The sequence below is a fragment of the Erigeron canadensis genome, chromosome 2 (genome assembly GCF_010389155.1).
Source record: "Erigeron canadensis isolate Cc75 chromosome 2, C_canadensis_v1, whole genome shotgun sequence".
NCBI classification, from domain to species: domain Eukaryota; kingdom Viridiplantae; phylum Streptophyta; class Magnoliopsida; order Asterales; family Asteraceae; genus Erigeron; species Erigeron canadensis.
Genome location: NC_057762.1, coordinates 27079325 through 27096131, shown reverse-complemented (window position 1 = coordinate 27096131; position 16807 = coordinate 27079325). Strand labels below are relative to the sequence as shown.

General features: G+C 32.5%; 2 protein-coding genes across 3 annotated transcripts; both read right to left on the bottom strand.

Annotated features, from left to right (window-relative positions):
- Window positions 1–131: 131 nt before the first annotated feature.
- LOC122590000 (high mobility group B protein 7) lies at window positions 132–3072 on the bottom strand. Its single transcript, XM_043762333.1, has 7 exons — window positions 2935–3072; window positions 2631–2780; window positions 1803–1890; window positions 994–1083; window positions 743–787; window positions 543–615; window positions 132–386 (listed from the first exon to the last, which is right to left on the bottom strand). The coding sequence occupies exons 1-7, from the start codon at window positions 3012–3014 to the stop codon at window positions 367–369; spliced, it is 546 nt and encodes a 181-aa protein (XP_043618268.1). The 5' UTR covers window positions 3015–3072; the 3' UTR covers window positions 132–366.
- Window positions 3073–5620: 2548 nt separating this feature from the next.
- Window positions 5621–10287, bottom strand: LOC122588998 (WEB family protein At2g40480-like). Of its 2 annotated transcripts, none has more exons than XM_043761227.1 (3): window positions 9959–10287; window positions 6604–7456; window positions 5621–6410 (listed from the first exon to the last, which is right to left on the bottom strand). In XM_043761227.1, the coding sequence occupies exons 1-3, from the start codon at window positions 10130–10132 to the stop codon at window positions 5938–5940; spliced, it is 1500 nt and encodes a 499-aa protein (XP_043617162.1). In that variant the 5' UTR covers window positions 10133–10287; the 3' UTR covers window positions 5621–5937. The 2 variants fall into 2 exon arrangements, with proteins under 2 accessions (XP_043617162.1, XP_043617161.1); XM_043761226.1 differs by having other exon boundaries at window positions 5621–6422; window positions 9959–10284.
- Between the last annotated feature and the right edge of the window lie 6520 nt (window positions 10288–16807).

Sequence of the window (16807 nt, the reverse complement as noted above, 5' to 3'; positions counted from 1 at the left end):
AACTTTAACAGTTACCGTTCACCAAGTACAAGAACACATAATTACTTTTAAGGCATATATTTCTACAATTTCTGTTTTTGGTGTTCGATTCAAGTTAGTTGAACTGAATAGCATACCATAGTGTTTTCATATTTTTACTAAAGTAATATCATAGCATTTCCATTGATATGAACTTGAAGGCATGTTTCTAAGCAAAAGGACAGCCTCAAAAGACAAAGATATGAAACAATCTAAGAAACCTAAGATTTCCACAGCAATGCCATAATTACAAGGAAAATGACCAACTGTTCCTACTTGAATTCTACTATACAATAGCCAAAATGACTTGCCAGCGCCATCCGATAGTCCACCATGCACTACCACCAATCACAACCATGGAAAAAGCCCTATAAAACCAGTAACCAAAAGCAGTTAGTTAAAGGAGAGATTAATCAACGATTTGGGCCAATGAGCCCAATCAACATGGTCAGCCGAAAGTGGTCTGGAAAGAAAAAAAAAAGGTTTAGAAAGATAAACAAAATATATGCATATCATAATCTCACCTATGCAATCAGACTCGGCAGCATAATCATCATAGTAAGAACTATCAGAATCGTTGTCATTGCATATAACAGTCTGTAATGAAATTAGAAACATATGAAAAAAGCAAGAAACGGTGACCATCAAAGTCCCAAGTGATAAAAACTAGCTAATCAAAAGATTCCAATTCAACATTAGAAATTTAGCATAAGCTGATACAAACCTTGTCAAATTTCCCAACCTCTGCAGAATCTGCCTCCTCATCAACCTGCACAGAGTATTTCACGAATCAAGATTAATGTTTTCAGGCCATAACTCTTTCATACACAATCAATTATATAATTCTAAAAAAGCAAACTGGATATATTGAGTAGTATCACATCTGTTTCAAAGTTGATAATACTCAATTCAATATTGGGTGCAATAAAAGCATTTCTTCTATAACATATATCGTTTTCTCTGAAAAACACTTACACATGAAACCATTTGATCCTCTTCTTCAACTATCTTTTGATAATAAGCATCATTCACCTTCTTAGCTTGAAGTTTGTATTTCAGTCTTTCCTAATACAACATAGGAAACAGGTTTAAAACAAAACTATAATTGTTTAAGCATAAGTCTACACCCGTTTAGGTATAGCGTTTATCCTTAAGTATTGGGGGATTAATCCTTAATCTATAAGGTGCAATGGGGGAGATTAGATTGTTGTTACTTCGGGTGGCGGTTCCCAATTGGTGACCACAAGATGTGACGCCACAAGCCGAAGTAAGGAGTGTGTGTAAGAGAAATGAGGGGAAAAGAGAGAGTGAGGGAGAGAAGTCCCCTTTTGGTTGGTGCCTTGATCTTCTATTTATAGAGATGTTGCTAGGGTTTTAGGACTTGGGCCATGGGCTTTACATGCTTGGGCCTAAATCAAGCCCATGACTTAACATAGATGAGGTCATGTTCAGGTCTAAAGGTTTCAGGAGCCTCCGTAGCTTAGGTCCGGAGGCTACGTCAGGAGCCTCAATGGAGGAGGGTCCGGAGGCTATGTCAGGAACCTCAATGGAGGAGGGTCCGGAGCCTATGTCAGGAGCCTCTATGGATCAATCCGGAGGCTGTGTCCGGAGCCTCTCAGGAGCAACCATGCTCAAGTCCGGAGGCTACGTCTGGGCTGGAGCCTAGTAGCCTCCATAGGGTAGAAGAGAGATTATTATCCCAAAGCTATTAGGGAGATGGTACATCATCAATAATCATATAAAGATCACAAAAAGAATATCAAAATTTTCACAAAAAGTAGTACCTGGGAAGACATGTTTTTCCAGGTATCAAACCCTTTTCGGTCCATTTCCACGTGACCTATAATGTCACAATCCTTCACAAAACTTTCCCTACAACCCACAATATATGTAACATTATAAATAACCACTATAAGATTTGTAAGAAGTGCTAATTTAGGTTCTCATCGTAAAAACTTAGGAGCTCAAATATACAGCATGACAAATAGTTTGCGAAAAAGTTTCTAGTTTGATTGGTAATACATTGAGTTTCATAAGTCTATTGTAACGTTTCACTACAAGGTACTCATAAAAAGTGTGGCAAAAAAGGGCAACTTGCTTAATATAGCAACATACTTACTAATGCCTCTTTGTTCGGTTCTGGTCATTAAAAGTATCTATTTGTGTTCCATTTTTGTCAGAAAAATTTTCTTTCTGCAATTAAGTGAACTAGAAAAGACCAAGACAAGTTTAAATAAAACAATAGAAGACCCCAAAACCATACTTATAAGTTATAAATTTTAATTTTTTCAATGGAACAAAAAAAAAAAAACAAACACAGAGTTAATGACCAAATAATTGGAATAAAAGTAGGTAAAACATTTATGTATGCAATGTTAATATATTGTATAATTTGTCCCCAAAAGATAACCTTTTTTTAGTTTTTATTGTTGTCCAACATCATAGCTTCTTTCAAAATGTAGTGTACAATTTTTGTAACATGAAATCAAATAAGATGGTCCAAAATTTCAATAAATGCCACAAATCATAAATTCCCAAACATGTGTAAAACACAAAACATAAGTGTATATATATAATGAGAAAAAAAAAAAGAAAAAAAAAAAAGAACTTACATGAAGAATCTAAATTCTGATCTGGGCTGATCTTGAAACCTCTTTTCATCCACAATCTTATTTTTCACTTTCAATTTCTTGACACCTTTTTTATTTTCACATTGATGCATATCCACCAATGCAACCGCTACCGAAACCCCACAACTTTCACTAAATACAAAAACATAAAATTAACCCACATTAATATATACATATTAGAAATAAATATATGCATATCTTATACAGTATATTATACAGTTATAGATATATAGATAGATATAGAAAAAAGGGTGTAGGGGGGATGAATAGAAAAAAAGGGGAATACCAAGTTTGAAAGGCACTTCCATTAGGGGCACGAACCAAAATTGCATTGACTCTTTTTCGAGTTCTTGATTGGTACGCCATTAATTTGAGCTTTCTGCTGCAAATGTTTTGCCTTTTTTGGGGGGTCTTTTTTTTTTTTGATGAAATGATGGGTTCGCGTGTAAGATAGTGGGGGGTGTGGTGTTTTGCCAAAGAGTGCGCCGGCGGGTGTTTTCTGATTGTTTAAGTTAAAAGTTTTTAAATGGGAATTTATTTCTTTTTTTTCCCGGAAAAAAGGAATTTTGGGTGAAAAAGTGAAAAGGTGTTTTTTTTTTCCCGCGGTAAACGGACATTGAAGAGTAGGTGGCGTGACGTGATTGGTTTATAGGGTTTTGAAGTATTTGCACGCGATGTTGCGCCGTCTAATTCTACCTCGGAGTATGCTAAATATTCAAACGTCTTATACTCTTATTTTATTTATTTTTATATTTTATCTTAAAATATTTGTCTATCTATTCTCATGAAAAAGAAAAATTTTAAAAGATATAAAAAAAAATCGAATGAGTTACGGTTTAACATATAACTTTTGTATGAAAAAACAATCTTTTTCTTTTATAAAGCAGCGTGTTAATTTGTTAGTGGTTCGAACCCTAACAGTGAAATCCAAGAGGACAGTATGCTAATAATTGGAATCTAAAGACACCACTGGAGACCAATCTATCCTTCCTAAATATATTATACATTTTTTCATTTTGATATGTTATATTGTTATAAGGTGATTATTCATCCATATCTATACAATATTATAAAAAAAAATAGCTTTAGGTTGAAAGTTACATTGGAAAAATGTTTAAAATACCCTTAATAGTATAAACACCACTCGATGCTACATCTACTACCAAAAGTCGTCCCCACAACCACATCGTTGCCGCCACGAATACCACCACATTGCGCGGGTACCGTGCTAGTTCATAATTATATCAATAAAAAATCATTTAAATGATAAAAAGGTTGTTGTGTTATACTCATCTAACACATGGGGAGCAAACCTTTTAGGACACTGTCAGGAGTCCGAACTAACGTTAATAAATCCTCGTGGAAGGTGGTGTTAGCCATTTATCCGTTGCTTTCTTAAAAAAAAAAACAAAAAGTTGCCACATAAAGTATACGACTGCAATTCCTTAGACTCTTTGTTTTTGGGTGAATAACTAATTAGCTTAAAGGTTTTGTTAGTGACATGACTAAAAGCTGTTACTAATATGTAATTGTATGCATATTATTTATTTTGCAACACCACCCGATTTAATGGTCAGATGCGGGTACAAAATAGGGTTGAGTCTCATGACACCATCCCCCAACAAACCGATGCTAGCACTAAAAAAACCTCAAAGAATCCAGTTAATACGTTCATTCAAATATAATGCGACATGTCAACCTCGATTTTAGCTACAGGACATTGCGTGAATATGAAGGTGATTGTACGAGTAATTTGTACGGGAAATAATGTACAATCAATCAATCAATCAATTATCCATTACAAAGCTTAACATAAATCCAACCCCAAACTCTCATATCCAATCATTTTTACGAAAAACAAACCCAAAATTAATTCCAAAAACCTAAAATCAAACACAAAAACCTCCAATGCACCGCATCTCTTTGTAAGTACTTGAACAAACAAAAACTTTCCAATGGATGTATACGTTTCGACTAATTGGAGTTTTTTCGTTGCTAAGCCGGTTCTAGTACCAAGATATTGGTCCTGTAACGGTTCCAAATAGGACTGGACGACTGGTATCTATCTATTATCTAATGTTTTTGGTAAACTTTAGTACGGATACCATCACTATGTTTTTCTTCTCTTTCATTTCTCAGTTCCCGCATTGATATTGGGCTTATGACTTGTAAAAGGATTTGGGCCTGGCCTCAAGAGTCAAGACTAGCTACACCAATTCACTCGGCCACTCCAGTGCAAGGCCGAGCATCAACATCGTGCAATAGTTAAACTTAAATCTATGATTCATCTTAAGTTTGTGACGTTTATCTTTTTAGGATCGAATTTGGTTTTTGGTACTTAGAATTTGTGGGCGTGACATGTAAGTCCAACTAGATAGAATGGGTCAACTATACTCCCTTATAAAATAAAATGCCCATTTTTTTCTTTAAACTTTTGAATTATCAAATATGCCTTTTCTTTAATAACTATAATTATCTATTAATCCATTTAATGTTCCAAAATACCTTTATCCCCCTTATCCACTAACCTAGCGTTAACTCACACACAAAAAAATAAACACAAACATCACACAGTCACCTAAATAACACCGTCATTCAACTGTCGCTTTTAAGGGATGACGCTGCAACGCGCGAGTACTGTTTTAGTAAGTGGAAACAATAGCAAAATATAATGCCATATGATATCAAGCTTTTTTTTTTAATGTTTTTACTAGCGATAAATCAAACCTACTGACCTCGACATCATTGAGCAACTAAAGTCAAGAGATGATACGCCATTATCTAGAAAATTGTCATATTCTGTTCCACTGAATCGTTTTGGGACTAAAAATGCAAATATTGCATATATAGACACGAAAAAGAGAGTAAGATTAGTTGAAAGTAGAAGCCATATCATGAAAAATATGACTTAACTAGCCATATTATGAAAATATGACTTAACTTATATGGTTAACTTTTGTCGAACACACTTATAAGATAGAATCAACATATGATATCTGCATCTATGAATTACAATCACCCAAACAAAGATACATCCTATAAAACACACTGTAAGTTGGCTTTGACTTTACAAAGTTAGTCAAACCCGACACGATAGGAACGAGACAAGCATATACGGATCCAAGTCCTTGAGACCTTGACATACCGAGCAATTTTAAACCAACGGTTAGCCAGCCAAGAAACTATACTTATATATATCACACACCTCATAAGAAATCACAACACCCCCAAATCACTCCCAAATTAATAGGAATAATAAACAATCTTAAAATCATTAGATAGAAATATACTAAGGAAACCTCATGTTTAATGGTTCTGGAGTTTGAGGACTCGATTTCTTCTTATGTTTTGTTAAAGGTAGCGAGATATGAATGAAACCAAATTTCTTTCTCTGGGTAAAGAACTGCTTGTCGATTCTCCCTTCTTTATCGGCTTTTCCAGAATCATGAAATATAAGACCACTTTGTTCACGAAGCATTTGATTTAAAGACGTTTCATCTCTTTGAGTTTGTCTTTCAACATCATCTCGAACGACTATATCATCTTGCAGAATTAGTTTCCTGCTTAAAATGTCACCAATTGAGACACTTGATCTTAAAACAGGCCGTGATTCTTTGTTGATCAAGTTTGAATCGTCCCCTATCAATGGTGCATAACTTCTTGGAGTACGAAAAGGGTATGGGTTTCTTGGTTTCGGATGGTTAGCTGATCTTCCCCGAAAAAACTCATTTCTTGATTCCAGATTTCTTCCATTTGTAGCTTCTGTTCTAGGCCCTGATAATAATAAAAATCATATAGATACAAAAATTACCCCTTAAATATTTTCATATACATTTTTTCCTTTTCCAGATGGACCCACTGTCACAAATTATCCAAATTGTCCGACCCACTTCACAACCTGCAGCTATATTGAGTTGATAAAAATGCTATATAATAAGAAGAAGATGAGTGTTACCTAATGCTTCTTCAAGGGTCCTTCGGCTGCATTTAAGAGTATCGGTTTGATCCATTGCATTCTTCAAAAACGCCATTGTAGACAGATTAGCGTCTTTCCTATAGTAACCATTTTTCTTGAACCCTTCATCCGCTTTTTGTGCCTTTTCAGCAAGTGCAGAGTATTCTTCATAAGAAAGCGTTATTCCTTCACGAACCAAAGATTTATTATCATCATTATTCTCTGCTCGAGCCACAGCTTCCATAGCTCTTGCAGCTTCTTCCATCTTTTTAGCAGCAATCAACCTCATTTCCACCATTCTTATACTTATTTTCGTGTGCTCAATCTCAGACGTCGCTTTAATCACCTCATATTGTGCAGCCTCTTCCATTTTCCTAAACTGTTGTGCTTCAAATGTCAACTTTTGTGGCCCGTTTGAAACATCAATCGATTCTTCAACCATATGTTTTGTTTCTTCTTCTTTTTCTTCCAAATTTGCTTTATGGGTTCTCATTTTTTTGTGTAAAGATTCAACAGAAGCACGAATCATAGCGAGATCATTTGTGGTCTTGTTTAGATTTGACTTTGCTTCTTTTAGCTCTGTCAAGATGACTGCAGGAGGTAAAGGAATTGGACACAAGGTCATAGTAGCCGTAGACTTGTCAACGGGTGTTGTGGCTCCTGATTCTGGATTCAAATTAAGGATTGATGAGGATTCTTTCATTAGGTTGACTTTTAAGCCTTCCATGGCTGATTTTGCTGACTCAAGTTCTCGTAGCACCTCGAGTGTTTCTTGTTCTTTGATGATCAGTTCTTTTTCTAGTTGTTTAGCTTGTTTTTCTACTGTTTCCATGTCCATTTCTGCAACATCATGCTATTCACCAAAAAAAGAATCATGTTAACTTACTCCTAAATTTCAAGAAACTACACTATATTGGCTGGATTAAGTTTGACTATGATGGTCAAACCATCTATTATTCATTCATGAACTTCAATATTTATCTTTAAAATGACATTCAAATCAATCTTTCATAAGAAGGTTATATAGACTGTAGAAGAGTACATAAATTCATTAAGTTTACTATAAATTCTAAACAATTATGCTCATATAATACATCTTTAAACACTTACATACAACCTATCAATATAGATTTTGCAAATTCCAACAACCTTTAAACATTTTACATTTAGGTACACAGGCAAACCAGTGTTGGACCCATTGCTTGTCTTTAAGTCTTTTTAACGAGGTCAACTTAGAGAGGTAAAAATATTTTCAGTGAAAAGGAACTTTTAACTGTATTATTTTTAATTAAGGTTACTATCACAACAATGTCTTGATAAACATAGATCTTGCCACAAATGAGCATTTGCTGCTCTACCAGAAAGCCTAGTCGATTCAAGATCATCCGGCGGAGAAGCTTTCATAAGGGCATTTAGAGGCGGATTTCATTAGAAACTAAGGGTCTGGTACTCGTACCAAACAAATAACCCGAAAAAGAAAATCACATACAAAATGCGCAACCAAACACCACATATAATTTCTTTTTAATCTTTTTAGCTAAATTTATAATCTCTAACTATGACATTCTATGTAGTTATGTAAAACAAGACACACATATTCTAACTTTCCACAATATCATAGTATTTGGCATCTTTTGCAACCACAATATAACTTTTTTGAAAGGTGCATTGACTACAACGGGTACAAATAAATCATTTTTTTTGAAAGCTATTGTCGGACAATCCATGCTTTAATCTTTGTTGCCAAGAAAAAGAAAGTATAGGTGGAAAAAAAGGTTCATTATTTACAAGAACGGAATTGGGCCGACTACAGAGTTTTTGTCTATCTATTTTTTGATGTCATATCGAGTTAATGAATATATCATATCATACTACAATAATACAAAGCATTTATTTATATAAAAAATGATTTATAAGATTATACACCGGAATGTTTTTGAGCTTAGTGATTATACGTTTCAGCTAATTTTTGTTATCAACTCACAAAAAAAGTTAAGGTACATAACTTTTTAATTTATTATTGTTATGTTGATTGACGATTGTTAATTGAACTATTTCAAAATGTAACATAAGTTTCTAAATATTTGTTGTAAGATCATCCACAACTATTTTTCCACTTATAAACTATGTCTTAGTTTTAAACCATTATATGAGCATAACACTAAACTTTAACACTGAACCAATTTTTGTCTTCCAAACTTCCCAACTTGAAGATCTTTAAACCGGCTCTTTCATGCCAACGGATCGTCGAAGCCCGACACGAAAGATGGTCTAAAGTATATTGTATTTAAATTTTAGTTTATGACAATAAAATCTTTAGTGGACCATCGCATTAATGTACATATACATATACACCGGCCACTAGTCACTAGATCCCCCACTCCACCTATATGGATTTATAACATGTGTATTCAAAGGATTTTTTAGGTATTATTTTTATGCCTTTATTAGTATTAGTTTTATAAATATTTGAGTTGAGTAATGAGTAATCCATTTGGAAACTTACATATCGTTTATAGGGATAGAGGTGGGTAGAACCAAAACGACAATTTAGTTAAAAAATGATCGAATGAAAAAAAAAATGAAAAACCAAACTGATTGTTTTGGTTTTGATTTTCTAAACATCGAACTTTATGGTTCGTATTTTGGTTTCAAACAAATACTGAACCAAACTAAACATTAATATTTTTTACTTTATTTACTATTTTTTATTTATAATTTTATAACTAAATTATAATTTTTATAAAAGTAAAAATACATTTATATTTGAAGTTTTTATCTTTCTAGTATAGAAAACAAAGTTAACTATGTGTTTAGATGACAATGCACAACAAAATAAATTTGGTTTAAAAGAAATTTTAGTGAGTTCAACCTCTAAAAAATGAAATTAGTTAACAAGTCAATTGTATATTTTGGTTCTTCGTCAAATGATTTACGGAGTATAACATTTAAGTTTATTAAAAACCTTAAAACCGACTCAAACCGAAATTGATTACTGATCGAAAAACTAGACAGTCCCAAAGTCAAGTCAAACAGATTCCAGTTTTCAAAACCCGTAAGTTTCAGTTTGATTTTCTGCTTTGGGCCAAAAGCCCAGAACCGACCCATACTCTCCCTTACTTTTTTCGATAATGGAAAACGAACACATCACTAAGCCACGATTAGCAGATTAATTAGCTGAATCAAGTTAAAATGATTTGTTTTCCACATTTACATTTTCATAATTCGTGCAATAAAATGTCGTAATTCATATACTTATAAGAAAAGAACTTTAACAAAAATTGAGTAACACGTAAATTAATTAACTTCATCATAAACACAAAGTAAGTGTGGAAAAGAGAAAATTTTAACTTACACCCGCAAGTCGAAGAATATGAAGAGGAATCCATGAACCACTTCCACCGAACCGAGTCACGGCCTCCTTAACCGACTCAAATGGCTGAGACGTATCAATCTCGACTCTAGGATTCACCCCCTTCGTCCCGGTCTCTCCTGACTCGGGGCCAACTTGAGTTGTTTCATGAGCCATATTAAAGTTACAAAAAGAAAGAAAGCAATGGTGAAAATTGGTTATAAATGAAGAGTGATATATAAATATATTATGAGGAATGATGGAGGAAAGGAAGGAAGGAAGCCTTAGGTAATAATAATATTGTACAATATATTGGTCCCAGCGTTAATGGCGGGGTGATACTTGATTGTTTTGTAAATTTGAGTGAGTGTTTTGTGGGAAAAAAAGCATGGAATAGTGGGAGTGACAAAAGTGAAAGAAATGACGATACGCGTTAAAAGGTTGTTGTGTTTACTTTCTTTTAACCTTTTCTTTTCTAACCACTCTTTTCATTAGAATATGGATTATATTAGAAGTGTACGTGATGGATGAGTTGTTAACTTTTATTTATGAGACTGTCTAAATCGAATTTAAACCGAAGACGTGTAAACTTGTTGGAGGGGTGCCCGGCTATCCGTCTAAAATGGCAGTGACAAGTAACCTTAAAAGATAATGTAATTGATGTAAAATTAGTTAGTGAATATTTTTAAAGGACAAAAATTTGAGGATTTATTTTAGTTTATTAAGATTATAATAATAGTAATATCACATATAGAAATAATTAAAACTTTCAACCGGGTGTACAATTTCTATATAATAGTACTGGCAGTCTGGCACCGTATCCACACAAGTACAACGGTTGTCGTGGCGGTGACGGTGTAGGGGGTGTTGGTGGTAGAGGCGACGTTAATTTGTGGAGATAATTGATATAGAAATAATTGATTTAAAATGTTAATGGAGATTTTTTAAAAGATAAAGGATTGATCGTTTAACTTAACCATTGGTGTTAAGGGGATAGTGTTTGTGAAAATATTTTAAAATGTACAAGGTGAAAATATTACATAATATAGACAAAGGATGACATCTTAAACATATCCTCTTATGTAACGTTCAACAAGGATGTTTTTTTTAATACATGAGTTAAAGAAGACGGTGGAGAATTGTTATGGAATTATTTTTATAATAGAATCGATTAGTTAAGTTCATTTGCATTTCCTCTTATGATACAAAGTAGTGAATTTTTCGATTTAATTTAAATAATGATTGGTTCCATTTCCATGTAAACAAAGGGTAGAAAAATAAAATTGTGTATTAAGCTATTCAAAGATTTATGTTTAATTTTTTCTAAGAACCACGAAAAACTAAAAACTTACTACTCCATAATAAATTTTAATTACCACTAACATAGAATGTCGATTAAATAAAACATGAGTGATTGAAAACCCTTAGAAACTAAAATGCATGTCTATCATTTTATTAGTTACTACTGACATGCATCTTAATTAGTAATCTAGATGTGTATATAGTGTACTACTATTAGGCCGGTCCTTATAGCCATTTTTCCTCACGTCTTGGCTGCTTCCGACGCGGCCGACAAAACCGACACTATAAGCACTAGGCACGTCTGGTGCTTGTTTCCAATTTCAAACGCACTTCTTTGTATATATATGTGGGGCCCGATTCCATTTTAGCTAGTTTGAATTAAAAAATAGGTTTTATCATATATATATATATATATATATATTACAGTGAAATAGATTAAAAATGATAAGGTGATGGGGCCATAGTAAACTATAATATATAAATAATTTATTTACAATTTAGCCCTCAAGTATTAATTTATACTATATTATAAAGCAGATTCTCTCTGTCTAAATTTTAAGTTTCAACATTTACTTTCCCAAAATGTCCCTCCTATCTATTATATATTTACTTAAAATAACTATATTACCCTTTCTCTCTCCTCAAATATCATCCAATCATATTCTTTCTCTCTCTTCCATAAATCATTTATTCCTCTCATTCATTCAAAATCTTTTATCTCAAAAACCGTACGTTGATAAATTATAAAAATTATATGAGTGTTCATAAAATTTCGTGCTCTTTCATTAGAGATGTCGATCGATATACCTTCGACGAATTTTTAAATCTGAGGGCGGAGCCCGTACGGCTAAGACATTTGACAATGACTCTCTATGACCTATCACACTCTATGACCCACCACCCCACCATCTCACCGCTGCAACGCACGGGTACTTGCTCTGTTATATTTATATAATCAAATTACAAGTTTTAAAATGTTTCAGTTTAACCCCTGTAATGTTTTAGTTTCTATTTTATTTTTTTATATATAATAAACGTAATGTTTTGTTAATAAAATTTGTTTTAATTATAATAAAATGTGTTTGTTTAATTTTGTGAAAAATAAAAATGAAATAATATAATAATGGATGAATAGTGTTAGAAGTGGATTAGAAGTGAGGGTTATAAGGAGGAGTATGTTTTGGTGTGTCTAGAAGAAATGAATAGTGTTAGAAGTGGGTTAGAAGTAGTATGTTATGAGGAGAGGCCTTAACATGTTTATTAGGGAGAATTTTATAAACAAACTATCATTCTCTCTTTTTCAACTTTGAGTGTAGCTTACTTTTCTGTCTTTATTTACTAACTTAAATATCTCTACCTAATATACCTATAATAGCGTTAATTTACTTATAACATACGTCATTCAACCCTTAAAATAACTACACAACCTTCATCTATATCAATTATTTCCAATTAAATCATAGAGAATGGAAATGTAATAAAAAAAATATGGTAGGAAAAAGAATGAGTATTTGGAAAGAGAATATATTACATTGTTTGTTAACAACAGAGAATGAATATAAGAGAAATATAAAAAATACACAAATTAATATAAAAAAACTTTTTTTTAAAAACAAAAACTGATTATAGTATCATGATATAAATAATTACAATTAATAGTTAAACACATGAGGAAAAAAGAAAAGAAAAAAGGTAACTTGATTCCATTTGCCCCATTCTTCAAGGGAGGAATCATGACAATGGAAATAATTCCTCCTTCTACCTCTTTATTTTCATTTTCTATGTAACCAAACAACATGAGTGATTCTCATTCCATTTTCACCATTTCCATTTTCTATGTAACCATACTGTTACCACCGCCGACACCCGTCAGTTGTCACCTACACTGACGCCACCCACCATCATTGTCATCACCGTCGCTGCGTTGTGTGAATACCTGTTTAGTTATCTAAAACAAAAGTTATATTTTTAAACACTTATTTCAAAGCTTAATTATACACAAATGACAAACTTAAATTTAGTAATATTTTATACATTATAAGTTATCAACGGTTAAATTCAATTATTTGAAAATAATCGAAATCAAAGTCTTACATATACTAGTAGTCTAGTACTAGAATGAAAGGATGATTGACCAACTACCAACATATTCATGAGACACATGACTACTTACCAAAGACCCACGCTATATGTTTTACCCTAGTAATCATTTTATTCGATCAATCCATAATTACTAGAAAAGAAAAAAAATACTACATGTAGACAATTATTTCATCTAATAATGCCTCTAGAATTGATATATATATATATATTATTCTTGATAATAAAGAAAATTATGACGATGTTGAATATCGACTGAAGAAATCTGATGCACGTATTATGTTTTTTTTTTAAAAATTGATATAAGTCTTAATAAGCGGTAAAGATGTAATCGGTTTTTTCCTTCAATATGTTTCATTGGCACTTTCTTGTAAAATCAGCTCTTTACAACCTTCACTTTGGCACAAAATGGCAAGGGACACCAGCAACTCCATTCGGTGTATTGGAGTCGATGCATGTGAACACTGAGAGTGTTTTTTGGGTTTTTTTTTTCACTTTTTAATTTTTTACCTCCTTACCTATAAAATCCATTAAAATAATAAAATCATATACTTTTATTGAACAAAAAAACACATTACATTACTTAGGAAAACACAATACAGTTTTATTAAAAACACACCAAACAACATTTTAAAAGCACACTAAATTTCCAGAGATAGATTAAAAATATAATGCATTAATCACGGATTCACGGTTTTGTCTTGACGAACTTCCTACATTAAAGTTTTTTAAATCTTTATTATACTAAAGTTTCGGGCAGCCAGGGTCGTAAGTACAAAACTTAACTTCATGGACGGTTTCTCTTCACCGCGATTTTGAAAGTACATGTCGTCCCAGGTGTATTGGTCTCCTAACACGTGACTAGCAAACCAAATGTTTCAATAGTAGCCTACATCCGATTGAACTTCTTTTGCAAATAGGTAGAATATTGTTCTTCAAGCTTTAAAACATTATGTTTGGGCGCATGTATTTAAAATATATTTTCCTTACACCATTGCCGATTTTGCGGTAGTTTTGCATAACCTCCAACATTTGCGCTTGAAGTAGATCATCCTCTTTGATATTAGCCATGATGAACATCTCGTCGACAGTTATAGGCGGTTAGTGAACATAGTTTGATAAAGAAGCAATTTGAAAGTGAAAAAGAATATAAGATTTTGTAGTGAAAGACTGAAAAGGTTTTTGAAATGATAGTAAAATATAGGGATAAATACTCAGAAATGCAGTCAACTAATGCTCAAAAGTTATTATGTGCACGAACTTTAAGTCAGCTTTATTGTATTCAGGAAACTTGTTCAATAGTCCTATAGCATGCAAAAGTGACCGGGTCAAAAGTTAGTCGGTCACCACTTTCACGTTGACTGCTTACGTGACATGCACACAATAACTTTTTGGGATTAGTTTATGCACACAATAACTTTTTGAGATTAGTTTATGCACACAATTAAAAAAAAAAAACAGATTATTTTTTTTCAAACTCGCCGGAAACTGCAAATACTTGCCGAAAAACTTAAAAATCCGATTAAACCTTCGTTTCTTCGAATTAGACCACGAAATTGGCACCAAAATACTCAAAAAACAGCCGCGAACAAACCCTCGGCAAAAGTTAAACCAATTGAGACTCGCCAGATAATTTATCAACTCGCCGGAAAATTTAAAATCACCATAACTTTGTTGTTTCTTCGAGTTTCAGACAACAATTTTGAGCAGTTTGGTGTTGCTTTCAAGTCGAAACTCGAATAAACAACAAAGTTATGGTGATTTTAATTTTTTTGGCGAGTTGGTGAATTTCTTGACGAGTCTCAATCGGTTTAACTTTTGTTGAGGGTTTGTTCGCGGCTGATTTTTGAGTATTTTTGTGCGAATTTCGTGGTCTAATTCAAAAAACGAAGGTTTAATCGGATTTTTTAAAGTATTTCGGCGAGTATTTGCAGTTTTCGGCGAGTTTGAAAAAAAATAATCTGTTTTTTTTTTAATTGTATGCATAAACTAATCCCAAAAAGTTATTGTGTGCATGTCACGTAAGCAGTCAACGGGTCAACGTGAAAGTAACCGGTCCCACATAGCCATAATCCCTTTTTATGTTCACAATAACCAAAACTTCAAGTTTCGTGAACACAATAAAGCTGACTTAGAGTTTGTGCACACAATAACTTTTGAGCATTAGTTGACTGCATTTCTGGGCACTTATCCATAAAATATATGATATAATGCGTTGTATTTATAAAGTTAAATCAAGTTTTAGCCGTTAAGTGACTTAAAGTGTATATTTTTTAAATTTTATGGCCGTTTCAAAACTAAATACGTAATTACCTTGAATGATTGGTTGTTTCAGGAACTAAAACGTAAATATTTTGAATTATATCTGTTCGCGGACTAAAAATGTAAAAACTATTTGGCATTACACTATTATTTGTTCGCGGACTAAAAATGTAAAAACTATTTGGCATTACACTATTATTTATTGTCATATTTTGGGAAAAAAGTTTGAAAGACACGCAACAACTCCTCATTTCCTTACAATCTTACCAAAACTTACAAATTGTTGACAAGTTGATACCATATCTTTACCTCTTTATACCTAAAAACCTCACAATGAAAACTTAAACTTAATAAAAAAAATCCATTACCCAAGGTATCTTTCAGTGTTTCGTGGCATGACAAGCATGATCCGAGTTCTGAATTTTCTAAAGTAGGCAATCTTCAACTTCGAACCACTTACATAACAACGTCAACAACTTGGGATTAATCATTAAATGCATTTTTTTTTTTTTGAGGTTTGCTAAAAATAGCCCTTAGGGCTGTGTTTAAGGCGTATAAATTGTTTGTACATTTATCATGAAAATTAGGGGTCGAACTTTTAATATGGAAGGTACAAGTTTTTTTTATGCATGTTAAATACAACCCTTAGGGCTGTATTTAGCATTTTTCATTTTTTTTTATACTTAGCGTTTAGTGATGATTATGTAAATTCTCTATCTCTATTTACATTAAACTAAGATATACAGTATAGCTTATTTTCCAGGCCTTAGGCTCTTTATATGTGGAAATTTAATTTATAGTTAGACTGCACAAGTTATATATATATATATATATATATATATATATTACAAAGTTATTTTGAGAACCATAAAAAAAATAAGAACTTTTAAGAACCTTTTAGGTATAATCTCAACCATTTAATTTTTTAATCAATGGCTAATATGATTTATGACATTATTGTAATTAAATGGAGGACTGTTTATGTAAATAAAAAGGAAAAAGGATATTATCTTTAATATATAATAAAAGAGAACCCTTAATTCAAAAATAGAGTAATCTAGACCCTTTATTAAATTTCTTTCGTAATTCTCCACCCTTAGATCAAGATGATGGCATCATCATTGATTCAATTTTTAATCAAAAACTTTTTTAGTCCTTCAACTATGAATAAAATGTTTCAACAATACA

Bases quoted from the DNA above. Each gene is read 5' to 3' on its own strand.
- LOC122590000 (XM_043762333.1), bottom strand. From the start codon at position 3,014: ATGGCGTACCAATCAAGAACTCGAAAAAGAGTCAATGCAATTTTGGTT. The intron at 1,891-2,630 runs GTAAGTTCTTTT...TGTGGGTTGTAG, and splicing joins TCAGAATTTAGATTCTTCAT to GGAAAGTTTTGTGAAGGATT. The intron at 387-542 runs GTGAGATTATGA...CTGGTTTTATAG, and splicing joins TGCCGAGTCTGATTGCATAG to GGCTTTTTCCATGGTTGTGA.
- LOC122588998 (XM_043761226.1), bottom strand. From the start codon at position 10,132: ATGGCTCATGAAACAACTCAAGTTGGCCCCGAGTCAGGAGAGACCGGG. The intron at 7,457-9,958 runs GTAAGTTAAAAT...TTTGGTGAATAG, and splicing joins ATATTCTTCGACTTGCGGGT to CATGATGTTGCAGAAATGGA. The intron at 6,423-6,603 runs GTAACACTCATC...TATTATTATCAG, and splicing joins GACCCTTGAAGAAGCATTAG to GGCCTAGAACAGAAGCTACA.